The 13131-nt window shown below is 46.3% G+C and overlaps 1 protein-coding gene across 1 annotated transcript in view; it reads right to left on the bottom strand.

Annotated features, from left to right (window-relative positions):
* The window catches only part of si:ch73-242m19.1 (uncharacterized), a 29702-nt gene that overhangs the window by 6600 nt on the left and 9971 nt on the right, over positions 1-13131 (bottom strand). Inside the window, exons 19-42 of the mRNA XM_048973828.1 lie at positions 12674-12902; positions 11827-12026; positions 11121-11273; positions 10784-10877; positions 10289-10426; positions 10105-10214; positions 9857-9968; positions 9720-9769; positions 9134-9310; positions 8901-8997; positions 8293-8458; positions 7784-7922; positions 7144-7297; positions 6457-6552; positions 5513-5665; positions 4836-5059; positions 4003-4141; positions 3203-3323; positions 1886-1995; positions 1631-1780; positions 1349-1399; positions 1019-1204; positions 375-527; positions 6-140 (exon numbers count right to left, since the gene is read on the bottom strand). Of these exons, the coding sequence (XP_048829785.1) occupies positions 6-140; positions 375-527; positions 1019-1204; positions 1349-1399; positions 1631-1780; positions 1886-1995; positions 3203-3323; positions 4003-4141; positions 4836-5059; positions 5513-5665; positions 6457-6552; positions 7144-7297; positions 7784-7922; positions 8293-8458; positions 8901-8997; positions 9134-9310; positions 9720-9769; positions 9857-9968; positions 10105-10214; positions 10289-10426; positions 10784-10877; positions 11121-11273; positions 11827-12026; positions 12674-12902 (3337 nt within the window). The remainder of the gene's footprint in view (positions 1-5; positions 141-374; positions 528-1018; positions 1205-1348; positions 1400-1630; positions 1781-1885; positions 1996-3202; positions 3324-4002; positions 4142-4835; positions 5060-5512; positions 5666-6456; positions 6553-7143; positions 7298-7783; positions 7923-8292; positions 8459-8900; positions 8998-9133; positions 9311-9719; positions 9770-9856; positions 9969-10104; positions 10215-10288; positions 10427-10783; positions 10878-11120; positions 11274-11826; positions 12027-12673; positions 12903-13131) is intronic.

The raw sequence follows: 13131 nt of genomic DNA on the forward strand, positions 1-13131 counted from the left end.
CTGACCTGCTGGAACTGGTGTAACTGCCGCTGCAGCTTTCCCTGTATGGCCACCTGTCTCCACCGGTGCAGGGTCTTCAGCTTGCAGAGCAGGCCTGCCAGGTGGCCATTTTCTTCCCACAGGTCCTGCTGTTCTTCATGCTGTCCGGGAAACAGGTGTCGATCACACTGATTATTAACGTTGACGTTTTGGTGCAGATGACTAACGTCCGACTCACTGAAGTGCCACACAATTGTTCTCCAGTCTCCCTTGAGAATTGAGCCAGCTATCTTTAGACCGTGGTTCTAAGTGCCATGCTATCTGTTGGTCCATCACGATGTGAAGCTCTGAAACGATCAGCATTGAAGTTTTGCTAGATGGGCCAAGCTCCTTACCCCTTTCAACGTAGTCTGCAAAGCCCCATCATCCTCTGTGGTGCCTGGCTTCCTTTTCAGCTTGTTGATGCTCTCCACACCTTCCCTCCGGACTCTGGTGACCAGCTGAGTCATATCTCGATCCATCCTCACGTGACACTCATCCAACCTTGACTGTTCGTTAGAAGCAACAAAGGTTAGTTGATCTCACGTCAATCCACTACTCGCCCTGTTTGAGGATTTCAGCTTAATGATCAACCAGCTTTTGTAATGCTTGACCATGAATTTACTCTTAGACAATCTTTTGTCAAACACTGAGCATTGTTCATACAATTTACCCTCCCTCACACACTGTGGCCAAGTAAGACTTTAGACAAGTTAATAAACTTGACATTAGGAGACAGACAGGATGGGCTATCTCACCTTTAGGAGACAATAGGAGACAGACAGGATGGGCTACCTCACCTTTAGGAGACATTAGGAGACAGACAGGATGGGCTACCTCACCTTTAGGAGACATTAGGAGACAGACAGGGTGGGCTACCTCACCTTTAGGAGACATTAGGAGACAGACAGGATGGGCTACCTCACCATTAGGAGACAGACAGGATGGGCTACCTCACCTTTAGCAGACATTAGGAGACAGACAGGATGGGCTACCTCACCTTTAACTGACAACAGCAGGAGATGAGATGTTGGACCAGTGCGTCGTAGCGCTGGCGGTCCTGAGAGTTTAGCCGCTCCTGCAGCCCCCCGCTGTTTTGTTCTGCCCTGGCCAGCCGCGCTCGCAGCGCTGTCATCTCTAGCATTGTCCTGCGTGTGAGCTCAGCAAACCGGGACAAAGGGAGGGCCTGCAAGAGGACATACAATAGACACCTTAAGCTGTATACAAGTAAGGCCTGGATTCTTCCCCATTGTGCTCGTGCGGAAGGATTACAACTAATGTATTAGCTCTGCAGGAATCATCCATGAAACTTGATCATTATGAACCACACCTGCTCAGAAGTCTTCTGATGTTTCTGCAGATCCTCAAACACTTTTAAATCCTGGAATTATCATAATTATGGTAAATATGGGCAACCAAGGGCCACAGTTAAAGATCCCTCAAAGATCATAAATGGTTATTGAGTTGTTTCGAATGAAAATGTTCTAGTGGAAAGATTATCATCATAATCATCATTGTGTATTCATATTATTAGCAATAATAATGTCCAAATATATAATGGCACATTAAGGTAGCCCTAATGCCTCTCCTTACCAGACCCACATGTTTGTACCTGTTCTCTCTGGAACAGCATCTGGGTCACGTGCTGCAGCAGGTTTTCATAGAACAGGGAGTAGGCCTGGAAATTACTGCGTTCCCGTCCCATGACGGCACACCCCAGAGCCGTGAGGCACTCTTGCAGATGGCTCTTGGCTAGCGTGAGCTGAAGAACATATCATCTGGTCTGTGCTTATTTCTGATCTGGGAACCACTTAGAAATGCCCTCGCTTGACTCTGTAGGCACAATACATGGTCCAAGAAGATTTACCTTCCCCTCAGTCTCCTCACAGCCGTCCATGAGCTGCTGCATGAAGTTTTCCACTATCTGTGGCCGTTCAGGAGAGAAACACTGCTTCATAGAAGGTCTTTTCCATAATTCTAGTTAAAAGAAAACCAGACAGACAGCTGACTTAGATAAAGCATTTATGCTACAGTTTAGTCATTTATACAAAACTGGGTGATGTACAAGAACCCTTGTATGTAGTACTGAAGCACCTTAATTCTACATGCAGACTAGAATCCTGCATGAGTTTGGGTACACCATGGGCACCCGATGGGTAACACACCACTTTCGATGGAATGGGTGAAAAATATTCTAAAACTTTCCAGGTATTCGGTACAGGTGGAAATTAATAGGGCGTAGGTTAACCTGGTTGGCAAACGTGTTTTTAAAATAAGCAGGCTACAATTTTATGTTTTTTTTTTAAAAAAAACACGCTTGTGGACGTGTGTTCACAGCCGTTTATCCTATTCGGGGCCACGGGGGTTCCTAACCCTATGTGCGAAGGCAGGGAACAACCCAGGATGGAGCACCAACCCATCGCATGGCACACTTATGCACCATTCACTCACACACGCACACCTACAGCCAGTTTGGCAACTCCAATCAGCCTCAGCGTGTTTTTGGACTGCGGGAGGAAACCCACAATGACACGGGGAGAACATGCGAACTGCCATGGCAGAGACCCAAACCCTGGTACCAGAAGTGCGAGGCATCAGTGCTAATCACTGTGGCATCATAGCTTGTTCAATGTGAAAGTAATGTCTAGTCAAATGGGGCTTTATTTGCCATAACAGAGGAGTTCAATTGCAGGTGATAAACTCCCAGGTCCACAGTGCAAGATACAGACAGAGAGAGGTTAATAGGGGTTCATGACCTTAAGGGCAAATAGCGGGACTCTGCACAACAAGGGGTTAAACATAAGACTACAGGGACAATACATGCAGGTAAAATACAGGACTAAGTGCAGTGATGCGATGCATGCAGGGGATATTTTAAGGTACCAAAAACAACCCGAGGAAATAGGAAAAAAACAATAGAGCACTGCAGCAAAAAGTAGCAACGGACTGCAATTAACAATAAAGTGACCATCTGGAACTGGGGGGTATAAATGCAGTAAACAAAAGAAAAAGAACTGATCTGAGAAGATGCAAGAGGACCCTAAGGAAGTATTCCTTTGGGAAAAATACCTAAACAAAGTGAAATGCAAAATGCCCCACCAAGCGAGCCGAGGCCCACATCTACAGCACACAGCCAGTGAAAAGGTCTTCATGTGTGTTTGCGAATTCTGGGCGGACTGAGTACCAGTAGGAAGCCCCCCGCTGAGGTGCGCTCGCTCGGATATGACCAGGGTCAGCTCCCTGCGAATTCTGCTCTGTGCCGCAGCAATCAGGTCGCACTCCGCGCACTCCAGCAACCTGCCAAGCTGAGCGGCCGAAATCAATGAAAGCACAGCATCCATTGTAACACAGGAATGACACCGCAGTGAAATGACAAAGATCCATAAACTCAAAGCAGCAAGTGCCTGAAGAGCACAGTGACTCTCATTACGTCACTGTGATGTTTAAACCTACATCAATGTTATCGGGACTTTTTAAGGTATCATGGTAAATAAGTTTAAGGGTTATTATAGAGTTTTATAAAGGGGGGAGGGGCATAAAGGAGCCAGTCTTATGTCTTGAATCAGTGAGTGACAGGGGAAGGGGTGCTCTGGGGACCAATCAGCTTTCAGCTGAGACACCACCCCTGTATTCATTGCAGTGTAATGCTGCTTCTTTCCAAACTATAGGAATAGACTTATTTTCATTTAGCGAACACATTTCTCCAACTAAGGGTCAGAGTGCAGGGTCAGCCAGTGTTCCTGAAGCAACTGGGGGTTAAGGGCCTTGATTTAGGACCCAATAGTGGTATCACTTTCCCAGACGTAATTTGAACAACAGCAGTTTCATCAGAACACACTGTCCTAACCCACTGTGCCACACACCGGCTCAGATCAGATGATGTCATCTTTGTACATTTTAAACCATCTACAAATGTTTTGTTCTGCCACCCAAAATAGTGTTTGGCAAACTGCTCAGGAAAGTGACTTTTGCCCATCGCTTTACCTGCTGCGTTTTGATGTCCACTTCGGAGGCTCCAGTGGGGAGCGGGACAGGCTGGCCCTCCGCCCACACGCTCCCAAACTCCTCCTCGCTGCCCAGCTGCCGGACCAGGGTCCTCATGCTGGGGTACAGAATTTCCTCTCTGCGGGACGAGAACAATTAACAGGACGTGTTTGCTGGAGGTCTGGCAAAGTAGCGTGAAGTGTACTTTGCTACTGTCAGGGAAAGTCAGGAGGAGAAGCCAAATAAACGTGCAAGAGTGAGAGTACCATCCTAATATTTACAATATTAAGGTAAGCATTACTGTCGGAGATGGACGGACAATATATTGTCGCTGACAGGTGGTATTTGGGGGTGTATTTGGATGCTGAACGAGGGAGGGGGTTCTCCCCTGATATATATTGTCACCGTATGAGCAACAGGATGGGAACCTTGTTGCATGTTGATGCTGATGGGAGGGTGGGGAGTCCCCTTTGGAATATTTTGCCACCAACGGGCCCAGGGAGAGATTTCCAAACCTTCCCAATGCTATGTGATGAATGTGCCACTTTAACCAGTAACCCCATATTGTACATGAATATATGTATTTTCTAATTTATTTAACAGACGCCTTTATCCAAAGCAACATACGACAGGGGTTAGGGTCTTGCTCAGGGGCCCATTGGTGACATCACTCTGTTGACTCTTGGAGACATTTTGATCACAGAGCCTGCTAACACACTGAGATACACACCACACATCTGTTGATTTTATATGACATTATTTGGAGATGTTTAGCCACGGATGTCTCACAGTTTATGACAGGCGAACACAAATGCTGAGCTATAACATCTGACCTATAGAGGCTGGAGTATTTCCTGTACAGGCTGGTGGTGTTGATTTGCTCCACGCTCAGCTGGCGTCGACCCCAGTCCTCTTTGAAGCCCTCCAGCTGCTTCCAAAGCAGTAGAAAGGCCTTCCTGGTTGTGTAATCGTGCAGAGGGTCCCGCCGGGGGCCCGAGGGGGTGCCCATGGACCTCGTTCCCGTGTCAGCCTCCTGGTCAGCGCAGCCCTCGGTGTCCTGTGACGTGCGTGTAGCGCAGACTTACTGCTCTGCTTTAGGTCATGGGAATTGTGGGTAATTGGAAAAGCGTAACAGTATGGAAATGCCAAGGTTCTGATGAATTTTCATTGTTGTCATTATGCTTTACTAGGTGGCAGAAAACTAGCACTGCAGAACACATTTAATAGAATTATTAAATTTAATTACAGATTGCAATGTTAGGAAACACTGCCTGGAATAATATGCTATACAAGCAGACTGCAAAACTAACAGTGCAGCTTTATTTGCTGACATTTAACACATTTTTTAATGTACGAAGCATTACCAAATTGTAAAAAAATGCAAAGGGAAAACTTTAAAGGTGATATATGAAGATGAAAACACTGGAATGCTGTCTCACATTATTATGTGTTAGATGTACTGGCTAAAAAGCTTGTCACGTGATGGGGAAGCGAAAGCAAACCCCCCCACCTCACTATGAGGGCGATCCTCCGAGTCGCTTTCCATGCAAAATGGAGTGACTGCTTGTCCGCTGCTAAGCACGTCCTCTAGCAGAAGGGACACGGCCAGCATCTCGCCATTGGCCGCGGTCCGGCCGCGGTCACTCAGACCGCTCAGGCACAGCTGCGAGCGAAACCAGGATATAGAAAAGGCACCGAGACCGACAGACACAAAGAGGCCCATTAACACCAGCAGGATCACAACGGGACTGTGTCTCGCTGACTCACACATCAAGATCGAGATATTTTATTGGTCATCGGGGCTCAAACCGATATTAAACTTCCACGAATGGATCAACAGCGCAGCAGCGAGAGGAGACCTGCTGATAAAGCACCAGTAATGTCTCCTCAAAAATTTATGAGAGTAGGAGCTATCTCGCTGGAGAAAACGCAGCCCTACACTATTAGTAAATGTCGGAGAGAGCTGTTAATGATCAGCGGGGAATGGAAATATTGTATCACAACAAAAAACATTAGGGCAAAGCTGTATGTGAACACAATTCGTTTGTAAGGTGCTTTTATTAAGCAGAACTTTAAATTTGCTAAATTCGTTCATGTTTGTACTGTTACATTGATGTAAGATTGCTTATAAATGACAGACTGCCTAACCGGTATTACTGGATATCGTGCTCATGCTCTCTTAACTATTTTCCAAACCCTATTAAAAAAGAACATTTACTGTACATAAGAGGTCCAACAGCACAGTGAAAATGAGTAAGTCTTAGACAATATAGTACTACTCATTTAAAGTGTAGAGCTCTGTTATTTATAGCACCATGTTACGTGCGTTTTAATCAAGAGTGTACTATCCTGAAAATGATTACGTGTATTCGGGGGGGAATATAATTCTAAAAAATGGCTCGAGGCTACGGATAAGCTGCCAGAGCCTGCCATCAGGGGACCGGGCCGGGCTACCTGCATGCACTGCTCAATGGGACTGATGTCACAGATGGTCACTGGGAACAGGCCGTGTCGTCCAATGAAGCCCCTCCAGGGGTACAGTCTTTCAGTCTGTGCGGTGAGAGCACAAAGTCCAGTGCGTCTGTCAGCTCCTTCACGCTCGGACCAAAAGCCGGCAGATTTAGAGATTAGGCCCAAGAAACCGGAGATGCCTTTTCAGCGACTTAAACTGCATGCTGTAGTCGCAAAAATGATGTCTCCAGAAGGTTTCCCAAATTCTAATTAGAGCCTTTTCACAGAAAAGAAACACTGCCCCCCCCTCCCCGCCCGACAGTATATATTGAGTTCCCTCTCCTTTTATATAGTGTACGTTACAATTAACCATCACAATTAATTTACTTAGCAGGTACATTCATTCTTTTTTGATAAATCAGGATCTATTCCTGTTCCTGGAGCAGTTGTGTTGCTCAGGGGTCCAAACGTTAAATCACTCTGCTAACTCTAGGATTCGAACCTGCACTCTTCTGATCATAAAACAGCACCCTAATCCACTGAATCACACACCGCCCCCAGCTTAATTTACCAAAATTCACCAGCTATGCACATCGAAAGTCACTGCGATGGCTAAGCATTTCCATGTATTACCATGAATTACTAATGCAGTACTACATTCAAACAGCGGAGGGCCTGTAAGATACTGACCTGCATGCAGCGCGGCTCCAGAGCCCGGGGTACACACAGCTGCAAGCCGCACGTGCTGACGCTCACGCTGTCGCTTAGCACGGAAAGGGCGTGGCCCATGTTGTCTGTGACTGTCTGACAGTCCGCACAGTTCCCAGAGGAAAGGAGAGCCTCCCTTATTTAGCAAAAGGAGATACAATGGCATATAATATAGCTGCTTTTCTGCTAGAAAAACCCAGTATAAAAACAAAGACAATGAGGAGAACTGGTTCTCAGTCCTAGTCTCAGGCTTCCCCTCCCAGACAGCCCACGTGTTTTAGCGCTACATTGCCATACAGGAAATCAAGGGCACTTTTTAATTAGATAATCAATAAATCACTAGATCTGGACAGGGGTGATTCTAGGATTTGACCCTTAGGGGGATACAGCTTACTGAAGAAATAGGGGACACTGTGCCCCAGGTCTCTCACAATTAAATTTGCTGAGAGGGAGTATAAAATATATACAAAAATAGAGCATTGCTAAATGGTTTTACAAACGTTATATTACAGTGGGGCTGCAGTCCATCCTAAGGGTAGTATTCAAATAGTGTACGGTAAGTATTTATGGATACTATTATTGGCAGACCATCATACAGACTGAACATTTTAGCTACGCTTGCCTGATGCAGTGGCGGACAGCCATGTCGAACTGCAGGAAGAGGAGCTCACGACGGAGGCAGAGCAGCCGGGCTACGGCCTGTGGGCAGCAGGGGTCAGGGAGCGCGGCGATCCGCCCCTGGAGGTCAGCCAGCTCCGCCCCTTAAAAACATCACAGAGGAGCGATTAGAGAAATGGCCTGGGGCTGGGGGAGAGGGTTCTGTACAGCACCAAGGTCACACAGGACACCCACAGTGGCATGATGTCGACTAAGGCTGCCTTTGTTCTGAAACCTAGGCCTCACTCCCTACTGCCTGAGTCCATTTCTGTTGCCTCTGAGCTCTTCAATAAAGACACGGATTAAGCTACACCAAACCAATCACACAACTAATCACGCAAACAAATCTGCTAATTCACTCATTATGGATTTTTGTTGAATAAATACGAATAATCATTTAAGCCCCTCTTTTTAAGGAATAAGAATGCCCCCCCCCGGTTTGTGTTTGAGCATGTCGTCGGCGCAGATGCTCACCGATGCCCTCGGTACCCCCCCAGTCAGCAGCTAGCGGTGCATGTCTCCTCCCGCCAGAGACCCCCACGGAGAGATTGCCCAGGTGCGCGAAGCCGACCAGGTAGGAGACAATGTCATGAAGCGCTGACACCATGTCCAGGTTGAGTTGGAGAGCCTTGGTGGCAAACTGAGAAACAAATCGAGGGCTCGCAGCGTACGCTAAAGGAGCGGGATCGCTAACCTTTAGCATTTCATCGCCATTCCTATAAGACGCTTATTCATTGCTAGCTACAAACAAATCTCAAAACTTGCAAGCAAAACAAAACAAAATCTGCCAAAAAATTATTTCAAATAATACTTTTAAATATTGTACTGCAAATACATTCTCATGCGTACATCTGACACAACCCGGGCTCATCACCGCAATGAATTCTGACAGACGTTTTGATCAAAATGCAAACACACGGTATTTAAAAACATAACCTACGTTCTTATATCAATTTGAATATTTTGCCACAGACAAGCCTTGTCCGTGTATGGATGGGTTACCAATCGCTGGCCACTGCTTAAACCCTGGTCTGTTTTTTACTGTAATAAGTACTAACCAGTATAAATATTTTAACTCTTACCACATCATCCATGGATTTAAACATAGTCAAGGCCTCGGAGAAGTCGGGGATGTACCACAGGTTGAGAAGCTTCTTTCCGTCTTCAGAGAGTACGTGTCTGGATCCAGAGAAAATTGGTCCAAACAAGGGGGGGTTCATTGCTGTGAATGCCATCACTCTAATGCTTCTCAGCCTGCAGCATCCTCATTCTGGGTACCACACAGTACATCTGAAACATACCCCAAGGCACCCACCTGACATCAGCCTGAACCCCATGCTCTGAATCCTGGTCGCTCTTCCCCTCATTTCCTCGTCCCACAGTAAAGTAAGACTGACGGATGGTCGGAAGGTCAATGAGTATTGCGTTCAGACTGTGGTAGAGGCCCACAATCTGTCCCCTCACGCAGCTCTGAGACACCCGCATACCGAACCTGGGTGCGCACATCGCTCCCTGTCAGGCTTACAGTCTCTAAGAAAAGCAGCAGATTAACTTTGCAGGAGATGGCAGGTTTGAAATCTGTGACCCAAAAGCTTCGAAGCAAGTTACCTTAAAACTCCAGGCTGAGATGGGAATTTTAAGTGTCAGCTAAAAGCAATACAACTTCAAGGCTGTATTTAATGACTAACAAAAACTTCATAGCAAAATATTTAAGCGGCGCTCGTTCCGCGCTGCTCAGCTCTTCCAGTCCTAGTGCTTGTAAATTTTAAAACTGCAGTGTAAGCAAATACAACCATAAATGTCTGGATTTCAGACAACTTTTCCTCCTGGAATACAGGTATGTCTCCTTTCTGAGATAATTGTGGTTTTTTTGTGGGCCACTGAGGAACTTCCAGACACACCTCTGACAGAATTCCAGAATTAGTCTCCGTTTGAGCTTTGCCACTTCGTCCTGCAGTAGGAGAGATCAGTTCAGTAATGGTGGTGGAGGAAGGCCGAAAACCAGAGCAATGGAATGTGGATATCTGGAGGAACTCACAAGGTTTCTCATAACAGATCCCATGACCTCCTTATTCCTCAGAAAGGCATCGAGCATCTTGTCTCGGAGGACTGTTTTCTCTAACTGGATTGATACAAATGATCCAGCGAGTCTGGAAATAGAAAGTATAAGATTGCAAGGTACATATCTCACTGTACACCCATCCTTGTTCCTACAAACATCCCCTATAAGAAAACCAGTACAGATGCCGTTTCTCGTTCATGTGCAGAACATCAATCATAGCTCACCTCTGCATGGTACCTAAATCTTGTCTGGTCTTATGCTGGCTTCTGGATTCTAGGCCCACTTCTGCCTCTCCCCTTCCGGAAGTTTCCACTTCTGTAGTGGGGGTATCCTCCTAGACGATACACTGATGTCTTCAAAAGTTCACACATGGCAAGGTCCACTAAGTATACAAAGTAGTCATGTTACCCTCTCTCTTGCTCCCACAGTCCTTTGCACCCAATCACAAAGGCAAGCCTGCTTCACTGCACCAATCAGGGCATTCTTCTGAGTCACCTGACAGGCCAGGGCCACCTGCAGGTTCTCTATCCCAGAAGTGCTCATGAGCTGTCGATGTTAGCCAGAGCAGAGTGATAGTGCCGTGTTAGGAACAAGGTACACTCTTAAGAAAAAGTACATTCTTTGTTTCCCTGAGGGGCTGAATTCTTACTACATGCTTCCTATAGATGCTAAGTTTATATATAAGCACAGGAAAGATAACCAAGTCAAAACGAAACTTGGAGAAACAACGAACAAGACAGGCCCAGTCACGTAAGTTGGTAAAGGCTGCTTTAACAACAGAATCAATGTTATACCTACAGTCAATAGTGAAGGAGAAATTACTCATGACCAAACAGGTAATATTTCAGTTTTATAAAACAAACACATAGAAATTCTACTGTACTAAGGTGTTTTTGAGATTACATGGACCACTGCTTCTTCTGTGTAGAAGCTGAATTTCCCAATGTGATTCTCGTCAACTTCCTGGACTGCCAGAACCAGGCTGGATGGAATATATCTGTAAATACATGGTTATTCCTAAATACAGTCTCCTATACAACAAGCAGGAGATACAAACAGAATCTAATCTGCTGCGGTGGATATTGAAGGAAGCGACAAATAAAATCCCTAGTCAAGTTCTCTGATGGGCATGGTTTAATTAAAGCTTAACTGTATTTGGATTTAGACCAATCAGATGCATGCGTTCATAATGAAGCCTGAAGGCTGGGGGTGGTTGTGGGAGGGGGGGCAGACTCTGCACCTGTCGACACTGCTGTCATCCCGCGGGAGGGCTGTTATGCATTCGGGCACTTTCTCCGGCTTCTCCCTGAGGACCGCTGTCTCAAACGGCACGGGCCGCATGTACAGATGGAACTTCCCGAAGCCCATTAGGAGAGCAAACCTCTCGTATAACCTTGGGGAATCGAGACAGTGTTTCAGGTGTGTTGTAGAGGGAAAATAAAAAGCAGGGGCAGGACCTAAGGGGAATTAGGGGACGTTGACAGTCATCACTTAAGGTTTAACCGAGCAGGAACCATCAGAAGAAGGCAGAGAGAGTGTGAGTCCAGCGGCAGCGTCTGCCACCAGTCAAACAGTTTATGCGGGGGTCCCCAAGATTTGGCCACAAACAGTCACTACACTTATTTCGAATACGCCGAAGCAGCATGTTCTGATAACCTGCTAGCTACGATCTTCTGGCTCTACTCGCTAGCTGTTTATTTATAATTTATTTATTTTCGTTTTTGAAGGGAGGCCCCAAGGCGAGATTTTCAGTCGGATCCCAGAAAGAACAAAGCTGACCCTGGGTGGTTCAAACCAGTCAGTTACTGACAGGAGGATGCCTTCCGCTATGGGTTTCATTTTATCTGCTACAGACAAAATTACTCAAAGGCTGCAACTTTGACAATACATTTAACATTCATTTCACTTAGATGTCTCTGAACACAAGACCATCAGCAGAGCTTAACTGTGACAGACTGGCGGTCTCAGTGGCAGACTCGATCAGCCGATGCCTGAGGGTAACGAGCTCCAGCAGTTTGCCGAAGGTCTCCACGACGAAGAGCTGCCTCTCCTTGCCGGTCTCTTCCTCTCTACCCGCAGACTCCACCACCGACAGCCCCACATCTCTTACGAAGAACGGGTCCTCAAAAAACACACCTGAAAACAACTGACAAGACAGTCATATCAATTAACCTTCATGTCTTCATTAACCAGACTGTGATGTTGTATAATTTGGTAATTTTTTCAAGCTTCGAGGAACATGAAATACAGTATTTTTTTATTGCAGGGTAGGGTTTCAAGGGAAGACAAGAAAGTTCCATACAGAAATGAGTAATACAATGCCTTTTCTGCAACCGCTTGTCCTATTCAGGGTCATGGGGGGTCTAGGGCCTATCCTGGACTATAGGCGCAAAACAGGGTACAGCCCAGGATCCATCACCAACCCAACACAGAGCACACTCAACACACCATTCACAATGATAAACCCAATTCACCTTTGTATACCCTTGGACTGTGGAAGGAAACTAGAGTACCCAGAGGAAACCCCATGACACCACAGGAAGAGCAGGCAAACTCCCCACACATGGAGCAGTGGTGGAGACTCAAACTCCAGTCCCAGAGACAACAGTGTGAACAACTGCACCATCATTCAAGCTTGGATTTTCTTTACATTTCTATTGAATTTATATAGCTGTACATTCTTCCACTAATATTAACCAGCAATGAAACTTTAATGATATCCCTCAAGGAGTAGATATCTGTACATTTGAAACGGCATTTTGCATTAAATATTTAGACTGAGAGCAGACCCACATCTCGTTGGATCTGAGGGTTATACGCAGCACCCGGTGGGAGACGGGCGTCCCATCTCTGCAGTGCCCGCCGCAGCACCTGCAACTCCAGAGCCAGCTTCTGGTGGACGCCCGGGGTCCTGTCTAACTGGCTGAAGTCCGTGCAGAGCTGCCTCAGGGTCTGGTACACGTGGGTCGCCAGGCAGAGGGAGGGGTGAAACTCCAGCAGGAAGATGCTCTTTAAGGCAGAGCTGTAACACGCACACACTTGACCACTTAACACGACTATCACTGTATCTAAATCAAAGTATCCAGTTAGAGTCTTGGGATGTCTAGCCTTTACACGCTCCTGCAATAACTATGTTACTACGGGAATTCACCTGACATGTGCCTTTGGGGTCAATTTGACCCCAGGGTAGGTGTGAGAGCTAGGGATGTTTGCTTAATTCTATAAAAATGTTACAAATTTTTTGGTTTTAT

This window comes from Brienomyrus brachyistius, chromosome 14 (genome assembly GCF_023856365.1).
Source record: "Brienomyrus brachyistius isolate T26 chromosome 14, BBRACH_0.4, whole genome shotgun sequence".
In the NCBI taxonomy this organism is placed as follows: domain Eukaryota; kingdom Metazoa; phylum Chordata; class Actinopteri; order Osteoglossiformes; family Mormyridae; genus Brienomyrus; species Brienomyrus brachyistius.